We start from the raw sequence: 21,858 nt of genomic DNA on the forward strand, positions 1-21,858 counted from the left end.
AATTTAAACACACATATATTCATAGCTGATGACATAGATAGAAAAAAATCCAGTAGATTTTATGAAATATATATTTCATAATAATTGTTGCATAATGTACTAAACATTACCATTAGGGATTTTTATAGACATCAAAATAGATAAACTGCAATATTTTCCGCTCATGAACCGCATTAAATATGTTTGAAACGTTGTGAATGAAGTTTATTCATTATTTTAAATATTAATAGACGTTTAATTCATAAGAATAATGATTTTTTCATTAATTCAGAAAGGGAGTTCTGAATAAAGATAAACTGAACAATTTTAAACAAAACAACAACAAAAATTTATACTGATTTCTATATATGAGGTGCTTCCTTAGTAATACTTATTTAAATATTAAATCAAGCAATAATCTGTACAAAAATTCTATTTCAATAGGGATATTTTTAGGAAACTTTCTCAATTTTAGGGAGTTTCCTGAAATGTACAAAAACCAGGAGAATTTTTATAAAACCAGTAGACCAGGAGAAACTGGCAAAATCCAGTAGATTTGGCAGCAATGTATATTTTATGGTCTTCTGGAAATTTGTAAAATATTTTTAGACTATATTTTGCAATTATTTAAAAAAAAATTAACATAGGAAAAGTATGAAATAAAATTTTAGAATATTTTTTTTAAACATTCTTAGGGCTAGATATATAAATTTTAAAATAAGTCAAAAAAATTTTAACACTAGATTGCCAAAGTCATTTTGACTGCTTTTTCCTTTGCAAAAATGCACAAATAATGATGCATACATTATTTTAATTGTTAATATTTACTAATAACTGTAAATAATATTTTAAAAAAATTACATTTCTTGAGACATTAGTTATTCTTTCACAATGCGGTCATTATTACTGCTTTAGGGCAATATAGGTATATCAAGTTTCAGTCTTTCTAGTGTTAATAATGGAGAATATTCTCAGTTAAAATGAGAATTTTTAAAAATGAATCATAGTACTTTTTGTATGATTTAATAGTATAAGAAAAATACATGCATTTTTAAAAATAGTTTTAAAAAATGTGTCATGGACCCCTTTAACTTTTCTTCCTTTGTTTCAAAAGAGAAAAAAACTTTAAAAATGATATGTTAAAAACGACATATTCATAATAAATTGTGAAAAGTATGTACAAAAGATGGAAACATTTGAATATCAGCTTTCTAAAAACTTATTGATTTCTAGCAATATGTCGTCATCGGCAGCCATTGTTTCTTACTCCCCCATATCGTCACACAGAAAGTTGTCTATATCGTCCATGGAGATACTTTTTTTGCTTGATGATCCATTCTGACACAGTTCACTTTGATTTGCAGTCTGTGCAATTGAATCGTGTTTTGTTTCATAATTTTCTTCTTTCGTACCATCCTGAAAGTGATTGGTAGAAGGTGGATCATTTTGCCTGGGTTGGTGCTCCGGGCTGCTTTACTTGTGTTCTGAGAAAAAGTATTGCATTAATTAGACATATAATTCTTCAAAAGCAATGGATAAAGATTTAATCACTTAAGAGCGGGATTTTGAGTTAAATTTTTTATTTTCATCTCAGAATTTTTTCAGGGCCAAATTTTTCAACAAAAAATAAGCACATTTTAAGGACTATATATATTAACAAAATGCAAAATAATTTCTGACTAAGAACTCTTTTCTCGATTATATTAGCCATTGCAAAATGATTGAGAGATATTTCGGTTCGTTATCAGAGTGGAAAATGAAGCCTGAAATTGAGAATATCTTGGGAAATGCAGCAGAGTTGTACAGGAGAGTGCAATAATCTCACCGGACTCAGTTTAGTAGAAGCACACGCAGTATTTCATTAAACATGTTACATGATTGGTGCTTTCATACACTATGGACCACCTATTTGCCCAAATAGAATGGTGAATGAATTGCGAAAATGTTGAATATTTTAATGGCATGCTCTTGCATAATATGTGGCGAAAATCAAAAAAAATCACACTTTCTAAAAGGGAAAATTAAGCACTTTTTAAAAACGCTCAATAAAAAAAAAACTTCTTTAAGGGCTTTTAAAAAACGGATGTCGAAAATAAGCACAGGGCTGCCACTGGATGAAAACATGAAAATTAGTTGCTTTAGTCGCATCATATATAAAAAAAGCCTCCTAAATAGCCTCCAAGATATATAAAATAGTTGCCAACATTATATCCTCTAACATAATTTTAATTATTTGTGCAATAAAAGTATAAAATTCAAATAATATCCAGTTAGATACTCATATTTTATTAAAAAAAATGTACATTTATTTGTGGATTTACCAACAATATATGGATAGGGGAATGCTGAAGGAACTGCTGTAGCCAAACATCCAAAATTTGTGAACATTTTAAAAATATCTATTTTTAGTTTTATTCTTTACGAGGCATAAAGGCTTCAGATATCATATAAGAAACAATAGTTGTAATTAAAAAAAAAAGCAAGAGACTAAAAATTTTAGGCATTATAAAAAATGAAGTAGAAATAACATTTACTTTCATACATAAAGTTTTTTAACCTTATTAAGAAATAAAAATTTAGCATTCAAAATCTGCATTCTAAAAATACTTAAATAATTTTAAACAATAATATGAAAGGAAAATTATTCTATTGGCACAAATAAGTTAAAATTAAGAATTTTATGATTGATTGTTGTTGTTCATTTACGTCGCACTAGAGCTGCACAATGGGCTATTGCGGAGGGTCTGGGAAACATCCTTGAGGATGATCCGAACACATGCCATCACAATTTTGATCCTCTGCAGAGGGGATGGCACCCCCGCTTCGGTAGCCCGACGACTTGCATGCGAAGTCGAACACTTTATGGTAGCACAGTTTAACGAGGACCAATACCGCACACACTCAGTCCCTACGCAGACTAAGAATTCATGTTCTACCGCATTCTGCTCCTCACACCCCCATTCAAAATGAATTAATTGAAAAACAAGTGCAGTTTCAATACTTGACCTTGAGTCATTATTTCTGTCACTATGCTATTTAAAAGAGGAATAGCAGAAATGGGAGGATTTTTAAAAAATAAGAAAAATAGGATATAACAGGGAGGGAGGAAGAGTGCCGAAATAATAGAAAAAGTAGGGAAAATATGCAGTCCCCGTAAACTTCAATATTCCAAATCAAACCGAACATCGAAACAAACCAATCCGAAATTGCAATTAACTGCTGGACCCTTATTCTGTCACACTGCCAGGGGTGATTGTGAGCCCAAGTCGAAATTCCGGAAAATTTTTTGAGTTAAAAAAAAAGTTTAAATTAAAAAATTAGAAAAAAATTTAAACCAGGTATTTTTAATTTTTCTCAATATTTCTTAGTTTATTTAAAATATATTTAAAATTTTACACATACCTATGATAACCTGGAGAAGTAATTAAAATAACTATTTACAGATAAAACATGAATATTAATCATGAATGTAAGCTTATACAGTATCTCTCTGGCTCTCCCTTACAAACAAATCAAATAAATTGTGTTTTTAAGTTCTACCTTTGAAAATTTGATTTCCGGAAACTTCTGTGATCAATGATTTTTTTAAACGTTTGGACCTTCGATCCCCGGAAACTTCCGAATCACTGTTAGCGAAAAATCCGGAAATCCGGATTTTTTCCGGAGCACAATCAGCCCTGCACTGCGCATAAAAACAGGGAGTTTTATTTTTATCTGCTACAGAACAGGTGAATTTGAAACTCGAATTTCCTTTCTCGGCTCTAATTTGCAACTGCTTAGTTTAGACATTTGAAAAAAATATTTCAATTTAATTCATCTATCCAGTTTTTATTTTTCCTAAGTGATGCATTTCCAAATTTAATGCTTATCAAAAAAATTATGATCACAATTCAACAAAACGAATATCCCCCATGTACCTTTTTTTCGATTGTAAATCGCTCTAAAAAATGTAACTACCCATTTGGTGTAATTAAAGACAATTTTTTATTTTGCTACTTCGTTCAAATTAAAAGAGGGGAAAAACGTAATCCTTAGAGATATTACATTAGCTTCCTGAAACAGGAGGAGCATTCACGTAGTGCTAATTCTAATGGTTAAACATGTCTGTCTTGCTTTTGATATCAAACAGTGAGGAAGAATAAAGTTTGGATAAAAAGAAAGCGCATGGCAAAAAAAAAGTGGGGAAGAGGAAAACTCATGAAGCTATTCTAAATTTTAGTAGCTAATTGGCTTAAAAAACTCGCCGATTTTACTCTACTCATTGCAAATTAGTTGTTTTTACTCATATTTCTACTAAAATAGTCGTCCTAGTTGCTATTGCTTTAAAATAGTCGCTTTAGTCGCCAATGGCAGCCCTGTATATATATAAAAAAATTCATTTCGCAAAATCTAGTTGTAAGCGATAGGGTCATGGAGGTTCACAATTTCGTGGCCAACGGCTTGAATGCGGTCAGCACTGCCCATCGATCTGAAACTGGGTGAGAACTCGTCACTGAGGATTGAACCTCAGTTTTTTAGAATGACAGTTCAGTGCCTTAACTACTGAGTCATCGCGGCCTACGTAGGATAATGTCACAGAAAATTTTATGTTAAGTTTTTTCTTCTTGGTCAACTTCTGAAGGATTTAGAAGAGCATTCAATAACACTTTAAGACAAAGGAGAGGTTTTATGTGTGTGTTGCAAATGAATGCAGCAGTGTAATGTATGATTAAAGCGAATGAATTTTATTGTATGAAGTATGTCTTACAGATTGAGAGAATATCAACTGTTTTGGTGGAGACTCCAAATATTCTTCTCCCCCATAAGTATCAACGGGCTGCCACAGGAAAAATACCCCAAAAAAGTTGCTTAAGTAGCATAAAATTTTTAAAAAAGTAGCAAAAAAAGTAGCCTGTAAGCTAAAAAAAAGTCGCAAAGAAGTAGTATAATAAAAATTTACATTAGGTAATAATACAATAGGTAGGCATGAATAAGTAACAAGCCTGAAAAAGATAGATATGAATAAACAAAAATCAAATAAACAAATTATCTAGACTATTTATTAAAAACAAATACAATTTTTAAAAAATAATATACAATTTATGCTTTTGGCTTTTTATTGAAGAAAGATTCTATTAAATTAGATTTTCTCTTGTTGACAACCCTATTTAGCCTATTTTCTTCTTGCTCACACTCTCTCTCTTTTTCTTTCAATTTGAGACTACCTTCTATCATACCCTGTGCTATCCGAATGCTCTCAATATTTTTATCATCAATTGCCAGTTTCAACCTCTTATTTGCCTCTTTAAAAAGTTCATCAGCTGATTTTCCAATTTCCTTTCGTTCTCGGTTGACTATCTTTGCTTTCTCTTCCAATTTTTTGACTGACCCTTTTAAATTTAACAAATTTTCTTCCTGCTTTTTCTTTTCTTTAAGATTTTCTTCATTTTCTCTTTCTACTCTCAGCTCTTCTTCTTTCTTCTTTTTCTGATCATCAAGATAAAGTTGATACGATTTACGAGCACCATAAGCGAAGTTTAAAAGTTCTTTAGTTATTGGTATTTCCGAAACCTTAGAATGAAGTTTAATGGAATCTCTGATAAGTAATCGGTCATTCAGAACTCTCTCTGACATTGAAGATTTATCTTCAGATAAAATTCTACGGGACACTGAAAATCCTCTCTCTACCTCACTGTTTCCATGAGATAGCGATAAACAAACTTTAATAAGTTTACTTAAAGATGGATATTTTAAGTGCCCCAAATCTGTTCTTTTATATATGATATTCCGCCAAAAATGATCAATTCTTATATTACAACTGAGAGAACTAAAGTCACTTTCTGTTTGTAAGATCCTCCACTCATCTTTCACATCAACTTCCTTTACATCAATAAATGCAAAGCTTCTTGCGATTTTGCCTATAGCAGAGACACTTTTTTCAAGAGCTATGCGCCCAATAGATAAACAACGTAAATCTGTCAGCAAACTGTCTCTTTTAGAAATATTATTCCATATATAGTTATAAGAACACATATAATGCCTTTGAATCTTTCGATATACATCTAATTTGTCATTTTCACGCAACTTATTGATTTCTTTTCTTGTCAATTCATCACAATCCAAGGAAGTTTCCTTTCTTAAATTCTCAATAGCAATAGTTCCATTTATTTCTACATTAGGTTTACAAATACGACCGGAAATCTTCTTTAACAAAATTTTAATTTCAGTATCCAATACATGTATTAACGGTTCAGACTTCTGAAAATTTTCCAAAAAAGAACCATATAATTTTGAACTTTCTACGATGAAATTTAACTCAGCTTTTATGTCCGCAATTCTTATTGCTTTCATTATTCTTTTGTATTTTTCAGTTTGAGTAATTCTCTTCTCCTTCTCGGGTAGATATACAGAAAAATATTCAACTACTGCCAACCACTGTTCAAGAAATCTCTCAGTTGCTGGTCCAAGAGTCAACCAACGGTTCAAAACATGCTTTAGAAATTTTAAGCGTGAAACATCTTTTTTTACTTGAATTTTTTCATAGTCCTCCCATCTAGATGGGAATTTTTTGAAGAAATTATATATGTCGGTCAATAACTCACTGGCACAATCTCCATATTCCTCTAATCCTTTTAAAAAGGCATTATGTATTAGATGTATGCTACAAGTACCAATGTCAACCAATCCATGCTTTCTTTCATCGATTAGTTTGTCATTTAATAGTCGCCAAACTTTTTGATTTACACGAGGTCCATCAGAACCCAACATCAATAATCTATTAAGCGGCAAATTTGCATTGTTGAGGACATTCTCCAATTCCCTCACAATGTCATCAGCTGCAGCATGGCCTATAAAAACTGTTTGCAAATGTCGGCACACAACTTCTTTACATTGTTCAGACCAATACATAATTTGAAACTGAAGTTCCTTCTTTCCTGCATTATTCGTAGTTTCATCAAACAACAGGGTGAAGAAAGATTTGTCGATATCAATGCTAAGTTGTTTTTTAAAATATGGACCTAGCGCTTCTGTTATCAAATAACTCAGCTTTGTTCTTCCCAATTGGAAAGTCTCAGCAATCGAACCAGGAAACATTGCACTGAATATGTCTTTCAAATCATCAGATGTACCTGCAGCCATATTGCACTGAATAGACTTCATAGCCCATATGAGCTCTGCTTTTGTTATTGCTTCCCGATCAGAAACTAGTTCAAGATTAGGCTGTTCATTGCTCAAAATACTTTCGCTTATTTTTTCAGAGTTCACTTTAAATTTACATTGAGTAGGATCAAGTTTCGTTGAAGCATTAACTTTGTGGACCTCTCTCTTCACATGCTGTGTAATTGCTGCAAATCCTTTTGCCTCACAACCGATTTTTTTCTCACAAACGTTGCAAAATGCTTCTCTATCGTTTAATTTCTTACACCAAGCAGATATTACATATCCTAAATCATCTGTTTTTTGGAACCATGCTGAAAGCACTTTGTATTTTTTTGGCATTGCTAGAATGAACAAAAAATAAAGTTTGTAAGATTCTTGGAATTACATACCTATACTAACAATACAATACTTAGAATAACCTATACTAACAATAAAATAAAGAACTTTACTGCGCTATATTATTTTTTTCTTAATTACAGCTAGGAAACATGGTTTGAAGGTTGGCACAGAAGGAAAAAAAATGATAGAATTATGAAGAGGAAACTAATAAATAATCACACGCAGTAAAACACTTCTTTTAAAACGCGGAACAGTTGTTGAGTTATGAATTATAAACGATGTTTCTCAAAGGCATTACATTTGTTCATGTCACAGTTTTATTTTTATTTATATTTTAATTGTTCTTCTGGGACCTTTAGCTGAAAATGATGCACATTCACTTTAATCGAGATTGATACAGAGTTTATATTGGAAATACAGGAATTGATTCTGATAATCTATTTGAAGTTTTCCTATCTTTCTTTTTTTTACAGTATTCATTCTTTAAAATTAGTAAAAAAAAATTAAGCCGATATATATATATATATTTTTCCTTTTTACAAAAACGAGGTCCATCAATGAAGAATTTAAAGTAACTATTCTGAAAACAAATTCATTGAGACAATAACAGCGAGTACGGGAGATGTTTCTCCCGTACTCGCTGTTAGACCCCCCCCCCCTCCGTGCACCTTCTCTTTCCATTATATACAAAGAAAGCGTATTTCGTTTTGTGAAGAATGACTGTATTTTTCTATAGCAAAATGTAAATACTGCTAAAAAACATAATAAAATTTAATATCATGATCAGGACTGAGCGAGGTAAGAAATTTTAGATCGTAATACATCGTCTGTAAGACATCGCGATTTAACATATGTTCAAAAATTATCTATCATAAATCTGTAAATGCATCAAAAATAAATAAAAGGAATAAATCTATTACAATGGAAAATGTTAATTCTAGAAAAATGATTCTATAACATCAATAGCATTGCTTAATTTTTAAAATTGAAATAATGAAGATGTCTTAAAGTAAAAACAAACCCAAGCTTTATATATATTTTTTTTTAAAATTACAAATGATTTAAGATTTATTGGTTTAAAAATAATAATAAAACTGTAACAAAATATTCTTCATACATGCATTAAAAATTAAAAGGAAGAAAACCGAAAGTAAAAAACATACCAAAGAAATGTTCCCTTTTGTAAAACATTTTTTAATTCATTTGAAGAAAAAAAATGTGCTTTTGAAACATTGTTACACCTTCTATAATTTAAAATTATAAAGTTATATTAACTAATGGTCAAATTCTATACTTAATAAATGTAAAAATAAATTTAAGTTTTTTTATTCATTTATTATTATTTTCTTTTTTTGAAAATAAAATCGTCTAGAGATCTATTTGTTTAAAAATGACACTGACTATCTAACAAATTATGAAACAAACAAGTATTGAAAGAATTTTTAAGAAAAATAAAAATACTCTAAGTACCATTGTTAAATTATTAAACAGAGTCAAAACGTTTCGTAACTTTCCATTTAATCCAAAAAAAAATAAAAAAAATATTTATTTTAACTAGAAACCAAATTTTATTTTTTTTTAAAAAATAAAGCAAAATTTGTTTAAATTTTATTTAAAAAAAAAATAAAGCAAAATTTTTAAATTTTTTTTTAAAAAAAAAAGCAAATGAAATAAATGTAGACCTTGTTTTAATTTTTTTATAATTAGAAACGACTAAAGATTTATTGGTTTAATAATCACATTAGTATACTTACGCGCATTAAATAAATTAGAAAAAAAAANAATCTTAACTTGTTAGTATAAAAAAAATACTATATTTTACAGTATGTCAAACATTAACATCCTTTGTTAAAAAGCAGAATAAAATCATATAATTAAATTATATAAGATACAAACCTTTTTCAATGTTCAGCACGAAAATTTAAGACAACAGCGATTGCGCAAGGATCGCAGCAGGTTTTGTAATTGACAGAAATCGTTGAATCCCGACAGACCAAAAAAATAAATAAATAAAGTTAACGAAATAATGCACAACGAAACGATAGCTAAATAGCAAAAATGCACAACGATCGCAAAATAACTAAGTCCCGCTGAAAATAATCTTCAAGAAACGTACAATCCCAAAGACAAAAATGGAGCATAAAATTCAATTTGTCATTCAACATCAACATAACGAAACTAACATCGCCTTTGTAGCTTGACGCTATCAACATCTCCGCAGGTAGACGAAATCAAAATTGTCTTCGTCAGCGCGGTGACAGTGTTAGCGTAGGCAAGAATCCTCGTTAAACTGCGAACGTTGTCTTATACCGGCGCCTTAAATCAGATTTCTGATGCATCGCCGAAAACGAAAGTCACTATCTGTTGCTTAAATCAAATTTCTGATGCATCGCCTAAAACTAAAGTCATTATAACGGCCTGCCGATTTATGTGCTAAATCGATATTTCGCGATACATCAATTTATCGCCCAGTCCTAATCATGATTACATTAGGTTGCAAAAAAAAAATATATATATATATCATGGAAATTATTAAAACAAAAACTAAACCGCCTTTCTCCAAGGACTGTGGATGGAGCACCAATGAAATATTTTACTCACAGGATCGTTTTCACCTAGATGCAAACGCTAAAAATTTTATCTTAAATTCGGGGATATTTCTTCAAAAATAATTTAAATTTGTTTAAGCGAAAAATAAAAAGTTAATTAAGTCATTTAAAAATTGTACGATTTCTTTTAGAAAAAGCGCTTTAAAGATGCCACAGCAAAAATTTTAAACTGTAGGAAATTGTTAAAACTCAAATTTAGATTTGTCAAATAAATTAAACTTTTGTTGATTTATGAAAGTAGTTTGATTAGGATTTAGCTGCATATTACATTTCAGTTTAATATAATGGAAATTATTTAAAAAAATATCGATAAATCGTTAAAACATAAAATTTAATTAATAAGTAACACTGATAATAATTAATGAAAAATTATTTTAAAACATAATTTTTAAAGTAGATTATGTTTACTAATTAAAAAATGGTTACCATTAAACTAACCAATGTAACCTAACGGCAGATGCACGTGCAAGTTCTTGTTATAGAAGTATGTTACTGGAAATTTCGATCTCAAATATATATATTTTAGATTAATTTTAAAAATATTTTACTACTGATATAATGCAAAATGTTTAAATTAGAATACACACACCCCCTAAACACATCGATCGTATTCCCTTTTTAACCGAACCAATTTTTGAATAATTTGAACGGCATCATTGAAAATAATTAATTAAACATAAAAATAATAATAAATTAAAATGTACTTACCAAATAAAATGAATTAGCTTCCTCTGCAAAAATATTTTCCAGATGACCATACGTTAGCTAGCCTGACAATGATAAAGAATCTAGGAAAAGATGGCACACTGGCACGTGCGAAATTCGATATGCATCTAGTAAAAGCTGTAAAACTTCTAAGCAATCTCCAGTTACAAGGGTCAGGTCACTCACAAATTACTTCGAATAGGGGTGTGCTATTTTCCGTCTTTCTGTCTAAAGCAGGATGAGTTGATGGATGATGTTGTATATTGAATGAATGCAGTAAAGAAAGAGGGGAGGGGGATTCGCGGAACGGAGACAGAAAATGTGAAGCATGGAGGGATCATGAAAACACCTGTTGCAATTGGCGAGATCGCTAGAAATATTGGGGGGGGAAAGAAATTATCCATTTTGGAAAAAAAAGCAACCGCAAGAAGAAAAAGTCTCCAAAAAAGTATCAGTTGTCAAAAAAAGTCGCTTATTAGCCTCTTTTTAGTTAAAAAAGTCGCTAAAGTCGCCTAGTGTCAAAAAAAGTAGCAAAAAGTCGCCTTTAAGTCTCCTTGTGGCAGCCCTGTATACTGTAACCAATTTCTTAAAAACACTTTTAATAAACGTTGGGGGAAAAAAGTATGTTTATTCAGAAAAAGTACGTTTTTTGTGTCTGCTTTCATAACTGATAACTCTGCCTGCCTAAATTAATTAGCATGTTTGAGTTCTAGAACAGGAAGTTAAAAGTTATTCAGGGTGATCTGTTAATTCTTTTGCGCACTTTACAGTAAATTTATTAACTAATAATGTGGATGAAAAATATAAAATTAAGTAAGAATTTACAGCAAGTATATTAAGTGAATTTAATATAATATCACTAATAAAGCAAAAGGGCTGAAAATATGGCATTTGAAAATTTTCAATCTTTCATGTAATAATGTAATTCATGTAATAACTAAGCTTTAATCAGAAAAAAAAATTATTCTAATTCAAAAAATTATTAATATAATTATAAGAGACATGGATAGCAAACTTTGCCACAGAATGTGCAGCTGAATTGTCGAAATTTCACTAAATTTATAAATGACATCTTGACCTAATCATAATCTAAATTACATTTTTAAAAATAAGTTTTAATTTACCAGTTATATACAGTTTCAAAAACACAGTTCGATAAATTTTCTCAAGTGTAGTTTTCATAGTAAGGCCTTTTAACTTTGAAATTTTAAATAGGGATTGTGAGACTTGAGATACAAAACTAATTTACAAATGTACTAACTTTTAGGAAAACTGCTGGAAAAAATAGGCTTTAGTGGCCACAACAAAATACATAAGGTACATAATAAGTTGATTTTAGATTGCAACAGTTAATTTAGTTTTTGTAAGAACAATATCAAGTGCCTTAAAAATTAGAACACTAAGCAAAATCAATTCAATCTATGACACTTCATGTCAACATATAAAGAAAAAAAATTAAAAGGCTCATGTTTAGATGCTTTTAATCTTAACTTGTTAGTATAAAAAAAATACTATATTTTACAGTATGTCAAACATTAACATCCTTTGTTAAAAAGCAGAATAAAATCATATAATTAAATTATATAAGATACAAACCTTTTTCAATTTCTTTACTTTCTCTGCTTCAGAATCACCTTCGCTGCTCGAAGAATAGTGCTTCTTTTTTTTCTTCTTATCTTTCTTGTGCTTCTTTTTCTTAATTTGATCCTTAAAAACGATTAGAGCTTTGAAACACTGTATGATATAAAAATAAGGTTTTTGAACCACAATAACATAACAAACAGGCTATTTTTATTTAGATTTTTGAATTGATTAACTGCCTAAATATTGACTACAAGTTTTGCTTATGAACTTATTATTCCTTATTTGAAAAAAAATAATTTAAAAAAGAACTAATATATTTATTGTCGCGTCAAAGATAATAAAAATGTAACTCTACAACAACTAAAAGGCTACTACAAAAGGATAGTAAATAAAACTTTCATAAAATAAAAAACTTACTGCCGAAACTGCCTATTGTTAGACAGGGGTCGCGGATGTTTAGTCTCCATTTGTAACAAACAGAATGATTGTGAGAATGTAGTTACAAGCTGTTACCAAGGATCAAATCAAAATTCTTCGTTATAGAGTTTGATATTGGTAAAGATCTTCAATATAAATAAGGACTGCAAAGTAAACCTTAAGCTCAAAAAAATTGCTTTTGATCTGGGTGAAAGCTTTTTTTTAGGAATGATTCAACGAATCATTTTTAATTCAGGAATACTCAGCCTATAAACTGCAGGCCAAAATTGATGTTTCAAATGTCTTAAATAAAAATATGAATGGAAGAAAAAGCAAAATTTTTTTTCTTCCTTTAACAGTAAATTACTGATCAAACAATTCTCAGATTGTAACCCTTTTGTTTTGACTTTACAGTACTCCGCTATCGCTGCACCTAATTTGATATAAATTTGTACAAATAAAAAAGATGAGTGGATAGGACATTATAATTTTAAAATTCCAGTTACAACCAAGAAATTAATCTGATACAGTGTTTATAATATTAGCAATGGGAATTTGTTTTCTGACTTGATTCAAAAGTTGAAAAAATCTCTTCAAGAATGTACAGAAAATCTATAATATAATTTCCCCAAAATGATTGAGAATATTGTTTCTTGGATCCACCACTCATTTTAAATACAAAACATAATTATACTTAAAACCATACAATTCAAGATGAAACAGGATTGAAACTAATCGCTTTACAATGACTTGATTCAAGTTTACGAAATATCGCTATTTGCTTGTATCTCACAATAAAAGCGCAGGTAGAATGGTAACAACAGCGCCAAAACTTCAAGTTAAGAGTCAAATTCATTTAACACATTATACAACTCTTTTGCAAACATATCCATTTGGGCTACACATTTCTCTCTTTGAATAGTTAAATATTTGGTGCAAGGGAATTTTTAAAAATTTTTTTACCAATAAATATGCGTAGATAATTTTCTTTGTAACTTTTAGTTATATTTATTTACATTAAATATTATTTTCAACCACAGCCAAGTAAAAAATTTAGTTAAAAATGTTAATAATTCATATTACTTTCAAATAAAGAATATACTTCTTTGCAACTAATGCCTAATGATACTTAATTTGGCCAAAAACACGGTATTTTCTAGTTCTTGTGTAAAAATGATTGTGCATAGCTGTTTTAATTTTTTTTCCTTCTAAATATATATATAATATATATGAGTAATATTTCCCTGAGTAACAGGGAATATGGAGAATGCTGAGATGAAGAAATTACCTCTTGAGCCAAATCTTCCGCTGGTTCTAGATTACTTGCGGCTCGTTTGGCCAACTTTTCTGTCAACAAAGATATAGATGATACCTGAAACATAGACTGCATGTTTCGAAAACATTCACAAATAAATGAAGGCTAAAAATAAAACATTTATGTACCAGCCCACTGTGGCCAGTGAATTCAGAAATTATAAAAACAATTTTTAAGGAATTATGTAATAAATTATTTCAATTTTTTATTTCTTTGTTATGTAATTAGTTTTTCTGAAATAATTACAGACCATCTTGATGATTATGAAAATTTAATATTTTGTTCAACAAAGCAATTCAAAAACTTTTAGTAATATATTACGGATGTAACAGTTATGCAAAAAATACTGTTCTTAGTTTCAAATTAATTTATAAAAGAGAGAATTATTTTATTTAGTTACAAATGTATACTATATAAACAAAAGTTCAATTATACGGATAAGATAAAATTAAGACTCACTTCTTGAAAAGCTTCTTTCCCTGCAAGTCCAGTGCAATAAGAATTCTTAATAAAAGAATGGCAACACTTGTAACCCCACTGCATATCTTGCCAATAGGATCCAAAAACAGCCTGAAAGCCATTAAAAAAATAGTTATTAAAGAATTTCAAACTTGTAATTTAAATATAATCGATCACTGTTATAGAACTTCTAGGTGTTTGTAATTATTGATTTATTTAGCCAAAAATTGACAAAAATGCAAAGCTAACTTAAAAAAGGTTTATTTAAATATTTTGTAACTCTTGGCGTAATTGGGAGTAATCAGCAAAATTAACAGCTATGCTAAATAACATGCTCCCATAAATTATCATCATGTGTTTGGTACAATATATCAAATTCCACTTTTTGTGTCAAAATATTTTTAATAAAGAGCAAAATTTTTAATTATGTAGTTTATTTTTTTGCATGTATTTAGTTTAGTTTATTAGTTAAAATAATAATAATTTTTTAAAAATTATAAAGTGAAAAAAAAAAAAAACACTTAGTGGGTACAAAGATAGGTTCTATCAAGTGGGTTCAATCTGAAAAACCTGCAATATGCCATATGTTTAGGTTAATAATTTACATAAAAACAAAAGTTTGAATGTAAATTACTTACAGTATGATTATTAACGTGAACATCTTCTTCATATTTAGATCGGATGACAGGTTTTTCGTCTCCTTTAATAACATTTCCTTGCCTTGAGTACTCCACATAGTCTTCCTAGAGAAGAAATTATGATTAAAATAACAAAATATTGGTCATTACCATAATAATGATATTCTTAAATAATAGTAATTAATAAATTCTTCATGAAAAACCTAATTTCTCAAACATAAATCTATTTGCTACAAGTTTATAACAGGCTAATGAAATTGTATTTTGCAACTTGTTATGTCTGCAACATTAAAAACATGACCAAAATAATAAAAAAATTTAAAAATTCTGAAATAAAAAAAAACTTTTTAATTAAAGCATATTTATACAACATAGTAAATAAACTAAATTTATTTTTTAAGAAAATACATTCGTTAACTGCTTTGTTGCAATAAAATTTTAAAAACACATTAAAAAGCAAGCATGTCCTCTTATAAACATATTTAAATACTAAAAGTAAAAATGCAATGTTTTTATTCTTTAACTATGCAAACAAAATACATGTCTTAAAATACCATTTTTAATTACAAGTATTAATGCTACAATGGCAAAAAAAAAATTTTTTTTTTTTTCATTTGTCATGTCTGCAACTATTAAATTAAATTTTTTCACATTTCATGCTATTTAAAGAATTTACATTCTTATTTTAATAAAACAAACTTAATATTTATAAAATGTATTTAATTACCGTTAATTTGATATGAGATACATAGATATATTTTTTAATGCATTAGTGCAAAATCATCCTATAGAGAAACGGTAAATAGGAAAGAATATTTAAAATCACTCTTTAACAGAGATGACAACTTGCTCCGGACAGCAAATAAATATTTTAAAGTGGTAATTTATCAATTGTGATTCTCGTTTTAATAAATTAAATTTAGTACTTTACCATAATTAAGTAGTTTACCATAGTTAAATTAGTACTTTACCATAATANAAAATCATCCTATAGAGAAACGGTAAATAGGAAAGAATATTTAAAATCACTCTTTAACAGAGATGACAACTTGCTCCGGACAGCAAATAAATATTTTAAAGTGGTAGTTTATCAATTGTGATTCTCGTTTTAATAAATTAAATTTAGTATATTTTAATCCAGCACTATTTCTAAATAATTCATAGGCTTATATAATTTACCACTTTACCATAATTAAAGTCTGCTATACCTTTAAGAAAGCAAGCAAAAATAGTAAAATATTTGCAAAATCCTAGTTTGTTGTTACTTACCGCTTTTTTAAATCAATTTGGCATGTCCGGAGCAGTTGGCATCTTTGCTTTAATAGTAAAATACAGTAGGGAACCGATTATCCGGAACGATCGGGTCCGTCGCTATTCCGGATAACTGATTTTTCCGGTTTTCTGAATAGCTACAAAAAGTCGCTTTTTTTTATTGTTAAACCCAACTAAAAATTTTTTAAAAAATCGGAAATGATCTTAAAAAGAAGAAAAAACGATGAAGTAATACACTAATGATTATTTCCAAAATGATGGTAAGGTAAACATCTTTCAAAAAAGAAAGGAAAATCCTAAAATATTATGAGGAGGGGGAAAAAAAAGGAGTGGGGGGGATTTATCGAATTTTGTTCCGGTTTTTTGATTTTCCGAATTCCGGATAACGGGTTCTGTATTGCATAAGTTTCATAATTTTTTATCTAAGCATAAAAGCAATTTACTAAAAATTTATCTTAATGAGTAACTTAAAGTAATTAATTTTGAACAGAAAAAAATCAAGCGAGGTCTTATTTAATTAAGATATTTTCTTAACACTTCATTTACACAAGAACTGAAAACAAGTATGTTTCATTTTCAAAATTGGATTGACTGCTTGTCAACTGTTATAAAAAAAAAATTAAAAAATGGGTTGAAGTTGGAAAAACTATTTTGATGTCATTAAATACATTGTTTGAAAATAGTTCAAAATATAATTCATATTTCTTCAGGTAGTTGACGGTTTACAACACTTTTCAGACACCCTGTACATGTTTAGTAGAGTATTTCTTACAGATTGAGAGAATATCAACTGTTTCGGGAGAGCTTCCAAATACTCTTCTCCCCCATAAGTATCAATAATGCTTTTCTTAATGTTGTCCTTCACTTCTCCCTTCTTGACTTTGAATTCTTGATGAAGAAGTTCTGCTTTTGTGGGCTCTGCCAGTAAGTTCACCTCTACACCCTTTTCATAGGCTTGCCAGGCAAAAGCTGTGAAATAAATATTCCTTATTAATTTATATCAATTAACACCACTTACATTAGAGATTTACATAAGATCAGTTCGGGTGACCGCCTGGAGGCCCGGAATAAATAGGATTACTTAAAGCCCAAACCCAAAATACAGTAAAACTTTGCTACAACAGTATTTGAGGGACCAAATAAATATATTGTTGTAGAGGGATATATTNCAAATGATTATTAAATTAGATGAATGATGATGATTAAATAAATTAGATGATTAGATAATTAAATTAGAATTAACAATTGATTTTACTTAATATGTAGTATACCATACTACAGGGATATATTATTATATCTAAGGCATACATACTTTAGGGACAAAATAAGATTTTTTTTAATTATAATGTTATATATGTATTTACTATGAATCTATTTAAGTATTATATAAATATTTAATTAGCTGAGTGTTAATTATGGTTTAATATGAAATGAGTGACTTTTTGAGAGACAAGGGAGGCAATTCTAAAAATGGAAGGTCTTGGGGTGGTCTATGTCAAGGATGGGATATTGAAATCTGAATACAAAAGCCATTCACTGCGGTGAAAAGAAATAAGATAAGCACATAATCAGCAGTGAGTATTCTCTTCTCAGAAAAGATTGGAGGAAAAAAAGAGGCAAAATATGATAAAATAAGATTTTTTACATTATTTGTAAACCAATAATAATAAATAAGGATGAAATTTGGAAAAAAAATTGTTTTACAGGGGTTCATTGCTTCAGATAATATCGCAATATCGAGAGGAGGATAACATTAATTCATATGCAAGTTTGTCGGGATCACAAAACATTATTGTAATAGAGGGAGTTATTGTTTTGCATATCATAGCAGCGAGAGTTCAGTGCATATGTTGGATAAAAGCCAAATTTTGGGGTCTCACCACTCGGCCTTTTATGCCTAAACAAGAAAATTGGTCACTAAAACTTTCTTATCAAAATTGATTAATAAATTTTACGCTTTTTAAGCTTGATACCTGAACCAAATATTTTTTCAAAAGTAGTAAGAAAGTTTATGAAAATTTTATTGTGAGTACAAGTTTACCCGAAACCTTTTTTCAGCAAAGGAGCTCGAGTCTGTGTCAAGCCGGGTTTGAGCCCGAGCCCATCTCAAACACATAACCTACAATCCTATAATGTCCCCACATGGTCAAGTGGGACTCCAACCTTCTAGTCAAAAGAAAAAGGATTTCTTTCTAATGTGACAAATTTTGATACCATGAACTTTTTAATATCACAAAAAAATTAAATTCCTTTAGAGGTATTTGTTATACAGTGTTAGGGACCTTGATATTACAAATAGGTATCTGGATTCTTTATATAATGAATTTTGATTTTATGCACTTTTCAATAGCACACACACACACAAAAAAAACCTATGCATTTGTTATGTAGCTAGGAGTAAAAAAATCATTTTATATGAATCTCGATTTCACAACATAACGTTGATGATCATAAATTTTATTTACTGATTTCTGAAGAATTTAAAATGTTTTTCTGAATTTTAGGAAAGTTCTATTAATTTAATAAATTTAAAAGAAACTGGTACTTATGTAGTTACCCTAGACCAGGGGTCGGCAACCTTTTGAAATGAAAGAGCCAAAAGTTACAATTTTACAAAATTTCCCTGCTTTTAAAGAACCACTAAAAATTTTTGATTTAATACTACAGAATTTCTTTATGTATATATTTGATTTTTAATTTAAAAAACGGTTTTGAATAGAGAATAATTTTTTTTTTTTTTTAAATACGTTAATAATTTTTTTCAAATTTAGTTTTCTTTTAATTTTAAATTTTTTTGGGGGGGAAGGGGATAAAAATACTTAGGTCATTAAAATTCGATGAAAATTGTAAATTTTCTTACTAAATTCTTGTCAAATTTTCAACAGGAAACACGAATTTTTTTTTATTGAATATGCAACGAAACACAATCTTATCAGATAGATTTTATAATAATTCTTTTTAATTTTTCATAGCAATTCCGCAATAATTTTCATTTATATTATATAGTTGATATTTATTCAATATTATATCAGAATTTTTTCACTATTTTCCTTATTTAAGAAATGTGTACCGTCTATTCTTGTTATTGTTAAAAACAATTTTTAAGCACTTAATTATTAAACATTTAAATAAATTTTACATTTTTTTGTCAAAGCAAACGTTAAATCAACTTATAATGAAGTGCTAGAAATGATGACCACATACTTTTTATATTTGTTGTAAATATAATATAGTCATTATTTTGACTAAATAGTTTAAAAAAATTACATTCGATTAAAATATTCAGGTGTTATACATATATATATGCTTGATATCATGAAGTTTTTAGTATCTCTTATTAAATTCATAATATTGAGAAATGACTGTATATGTATATAAAAACATTACTTGAATTACAAAAATCTACAACTTTTGGTCAAACTCTTATTCTACTTCAAAAATATATTTTTTAGAAAAAACAAATAAATAATAACTATGATGCTGAAACAATTCAAGTGTAAAAAAAACAATAACTTTTGCCCTTTGATAAAAATATTTTTTGAACAAAAATATTTCTAATATAATAGTACATTTAGGATTGAAGTTCATAAGCTGCAAAATAAAGCAAGTTATGTAGTCATTAAAAAAAATAAAAAAAAAAAGCATGAAATTATTATCTTAAGAAAGAAAATAAAAATTGTCACAATTAATCTTATTAAAAACATTATTTTTATAACATGTGCAAAACTTATTTTTTCTATTTTGATTATGATATAAGCCGATAAGTTTGAGTGATTTTTGGTCGAATAGACAAACGAAGGTCGAAATGAAACAAAGTTGGAATCATTGAAATCAAGGTTTAATGTTTTCTAAATTTTGATAATTTAGAAACTATTTTAATCAAATTTGTTCCAATTTCGTATTTTATCATTTAAATATTAACATTATTTAAAATGATGTAAAAGTTTGTATACTTTATAAATAGATTATTAAATTATAAAAAATTATTCAAAATGTTTTGTTACATGAAGTTATCATAGGGTTATTAAGTTTTATAATTGCGTAAAAAATGTTTTGTTTCACTAGTTTCAGAAATATAGCAATTAATGAACTTATCATCAAAAAATTCCAAGCTTTAAACAGCTTCTAAAGACTAAACTATTGGGACCATATTTTCAGATATCACTTATATTTTTAAAAACAAAAATTACAATTTGTCAGGGAAAAAAAAGGAATGTTTATTGAGAGAAAGTGGGTTTTTGTGCCTGATTTTTTAAAATTTGAAATAGCACTCTGTGCTAACAAACTGACATACTTAAAAATTAACAGCTTAAGCCAGTGTTTCCCAAACTTATGACTTATGTGTACCCTTTCTAAATTTTCCGTAACGCTGTGTACCACTAATACAAAAAAAATGAATGTATTTATTACTATAAAAAATTCCACTAAAGTTAAAAATCAAAACTGACTGTTGACACCACCAATTATTATCTGTTAACTCTGCAAAAAATAGCCAACTGAAAAATACGTAATCGTAAACTTTCATTTCTAGCTCTGTTTTTAAATCAAATTTTTTGAAATTTTCGCTTGTTACAAAATATTTCGCATAAGAACCAAACCCCCAATAAACTGTTCCCGTACCCCTTGTGGTACGCGTACCACACTTTCGGAAATACTGGCTTAAGCCATTAAGATTGAGCTCTAGTATGTGATAATTAAATCATTGGATCAAAAGTTATTCCTGGTGTTGTCTATTTGAGCCTTATGCATAACAATTAGTTTTATACATAACTATCAGTTTTTAAGACCATTGATTAGAAAAAGTTTAAAGAGTTATTTTGCATAAAAGAAAAATTGAGAGCTAATAGATAAATTTATACCTACATTGTGTCTGACTATGCTTTGAAGTATCTCCTGTATAACGAACTAAGTTATCACCAGCATAAGCTAACCTAATAAATCAAGAACATATTTTTAGTCACTTATTTTATCATATGAATAATAAAGAAACAATGGGAAAAGAAAATAAACATCATAATTATTTTTAAAAAAATGGTTTAGATGCATTGGATTAAATCATGAAAAAATCTCAAAATTTAGTTAAAAAATTAATTTAAGTTCTCACAATTGTTTGAACTCATATCATTATGAGACAGAATGTCTAGATTAGTATTTACAGGTCAATGCTTTTCATAATTATGATAAAAAGAGATTTTCATATCGGTTTCAATAATAATAAAAGTTAAATTAGAAAATTCTAAAAGCTGACAAATAAACTACACAGATTAAAATGGTGTCATATTTTGCATACCTTGAAATTCAAATTTTTTTAAACACATTATTGAAATAAACAATAATAAATAATTATTTTTTTATTCACTTTGTTAGCTTGTTTTGATATCCGCTGAGTATCTGCTACATT

At 28.5% G+C, this 21,858-nt stretch overlaps 2 protein-coding genes across 4 annotated transcripts in view; both read right to left on the minus strand.

Moving 5' to 3' along the window:
- Positions 1-1,375: 1,375 nt before the first annotated feature.
- Positions 1,376-21,858, minus strand: part of LOC107439400 (pre-mRNA-splicing factor SLU7) — a 34,952-nt gene continuing 14,469 nt past the window's right edge. The window contains exons 8-15 of one of the 3 annotated variants that reach the window (XM_071184388.1): positions 21,321-21,388; positions 17,230-17,426; positions 15,186-15,290; positions 14,548-14,658; positions 14,062-14,145; positions 12,285-12,479; positions 4,727-4,795; positions 1,376-1,463 (exon numbers count right to left, since the gene is read on the minus strand). In XM_071184388.1, coding sequence (XP_071040489.1) covers positions 12,339-12,479; positions 14,062-14,145; positions 14,548-14,658; positions 15,186-15,290; positions 17,230-17,426; positions 21,321-21,388 — 706 coding nt within the window. In that variant the 3' untranslated portion in view covers positions 1,376-1,463; positions 4,727-4,795; positions 12,285-12,338. Of the gene's footprint in view, positions 1,464-4,682; positions 4,796-12,284; positions 12,507-14,061; positions 14,146-14,547; positions 14,659-15,185; positions 15,291-17,229; positions 17,427-21,320; positions 21,389-21,858 lie in introns of those variants that run through there. The other 2 variants (XM_071184387.1, XM_071184386.1) reach the window with 2 other exon arrangements.
- Positions 4,997-10,914, minus strand: LOC107454250 (reticulocyte-binding protein homolog 2a). Its single transcript, XM_016071374.4, has 2 exons — positions 10,776-10,914; positions 4,997-7,460 (listed from the first exon to the last, which is right to left on the minus strand). Exon 2 carries the CDS (start codon positions 7,456-7,458, stop codon positions 5,059-5,061), a length of 2,400 nt encoding a protein of 799 aa, XP_015926860.3. The 5' UTR covers positions 7,459-7,460; positions 10,776-10,914; the 3' UTR covers positions 4,997-5,058.

This window comes from Parasteatoda tepidariorum, chromosome 8 (genome assembly GCF_043381705.1).
Source record: "Parasteatoda tepidariorum isolate YZ-2023 chromosome 8, CAS_Ptep_4.0, whole genome shotgun sequence".
In the NCBI taxonomy this organism is placed as follows: Eukaryota; Metazoa; Arthropoda; class Arachnida; order Araneae; family Theridiidae; genus Parasteatoda; species Parasteatoda tepidariorum.

Bases quoted from the DNA above. Each gene is read 5' to 3' on its own strand.
- LOC107454250 (XM_016071374.4), bottom strand. From the start codon at position 7,458: ATGCCAAAAAAATACAAAGTGCTTTCAGCATGGTTCCAAAAAACAGAT.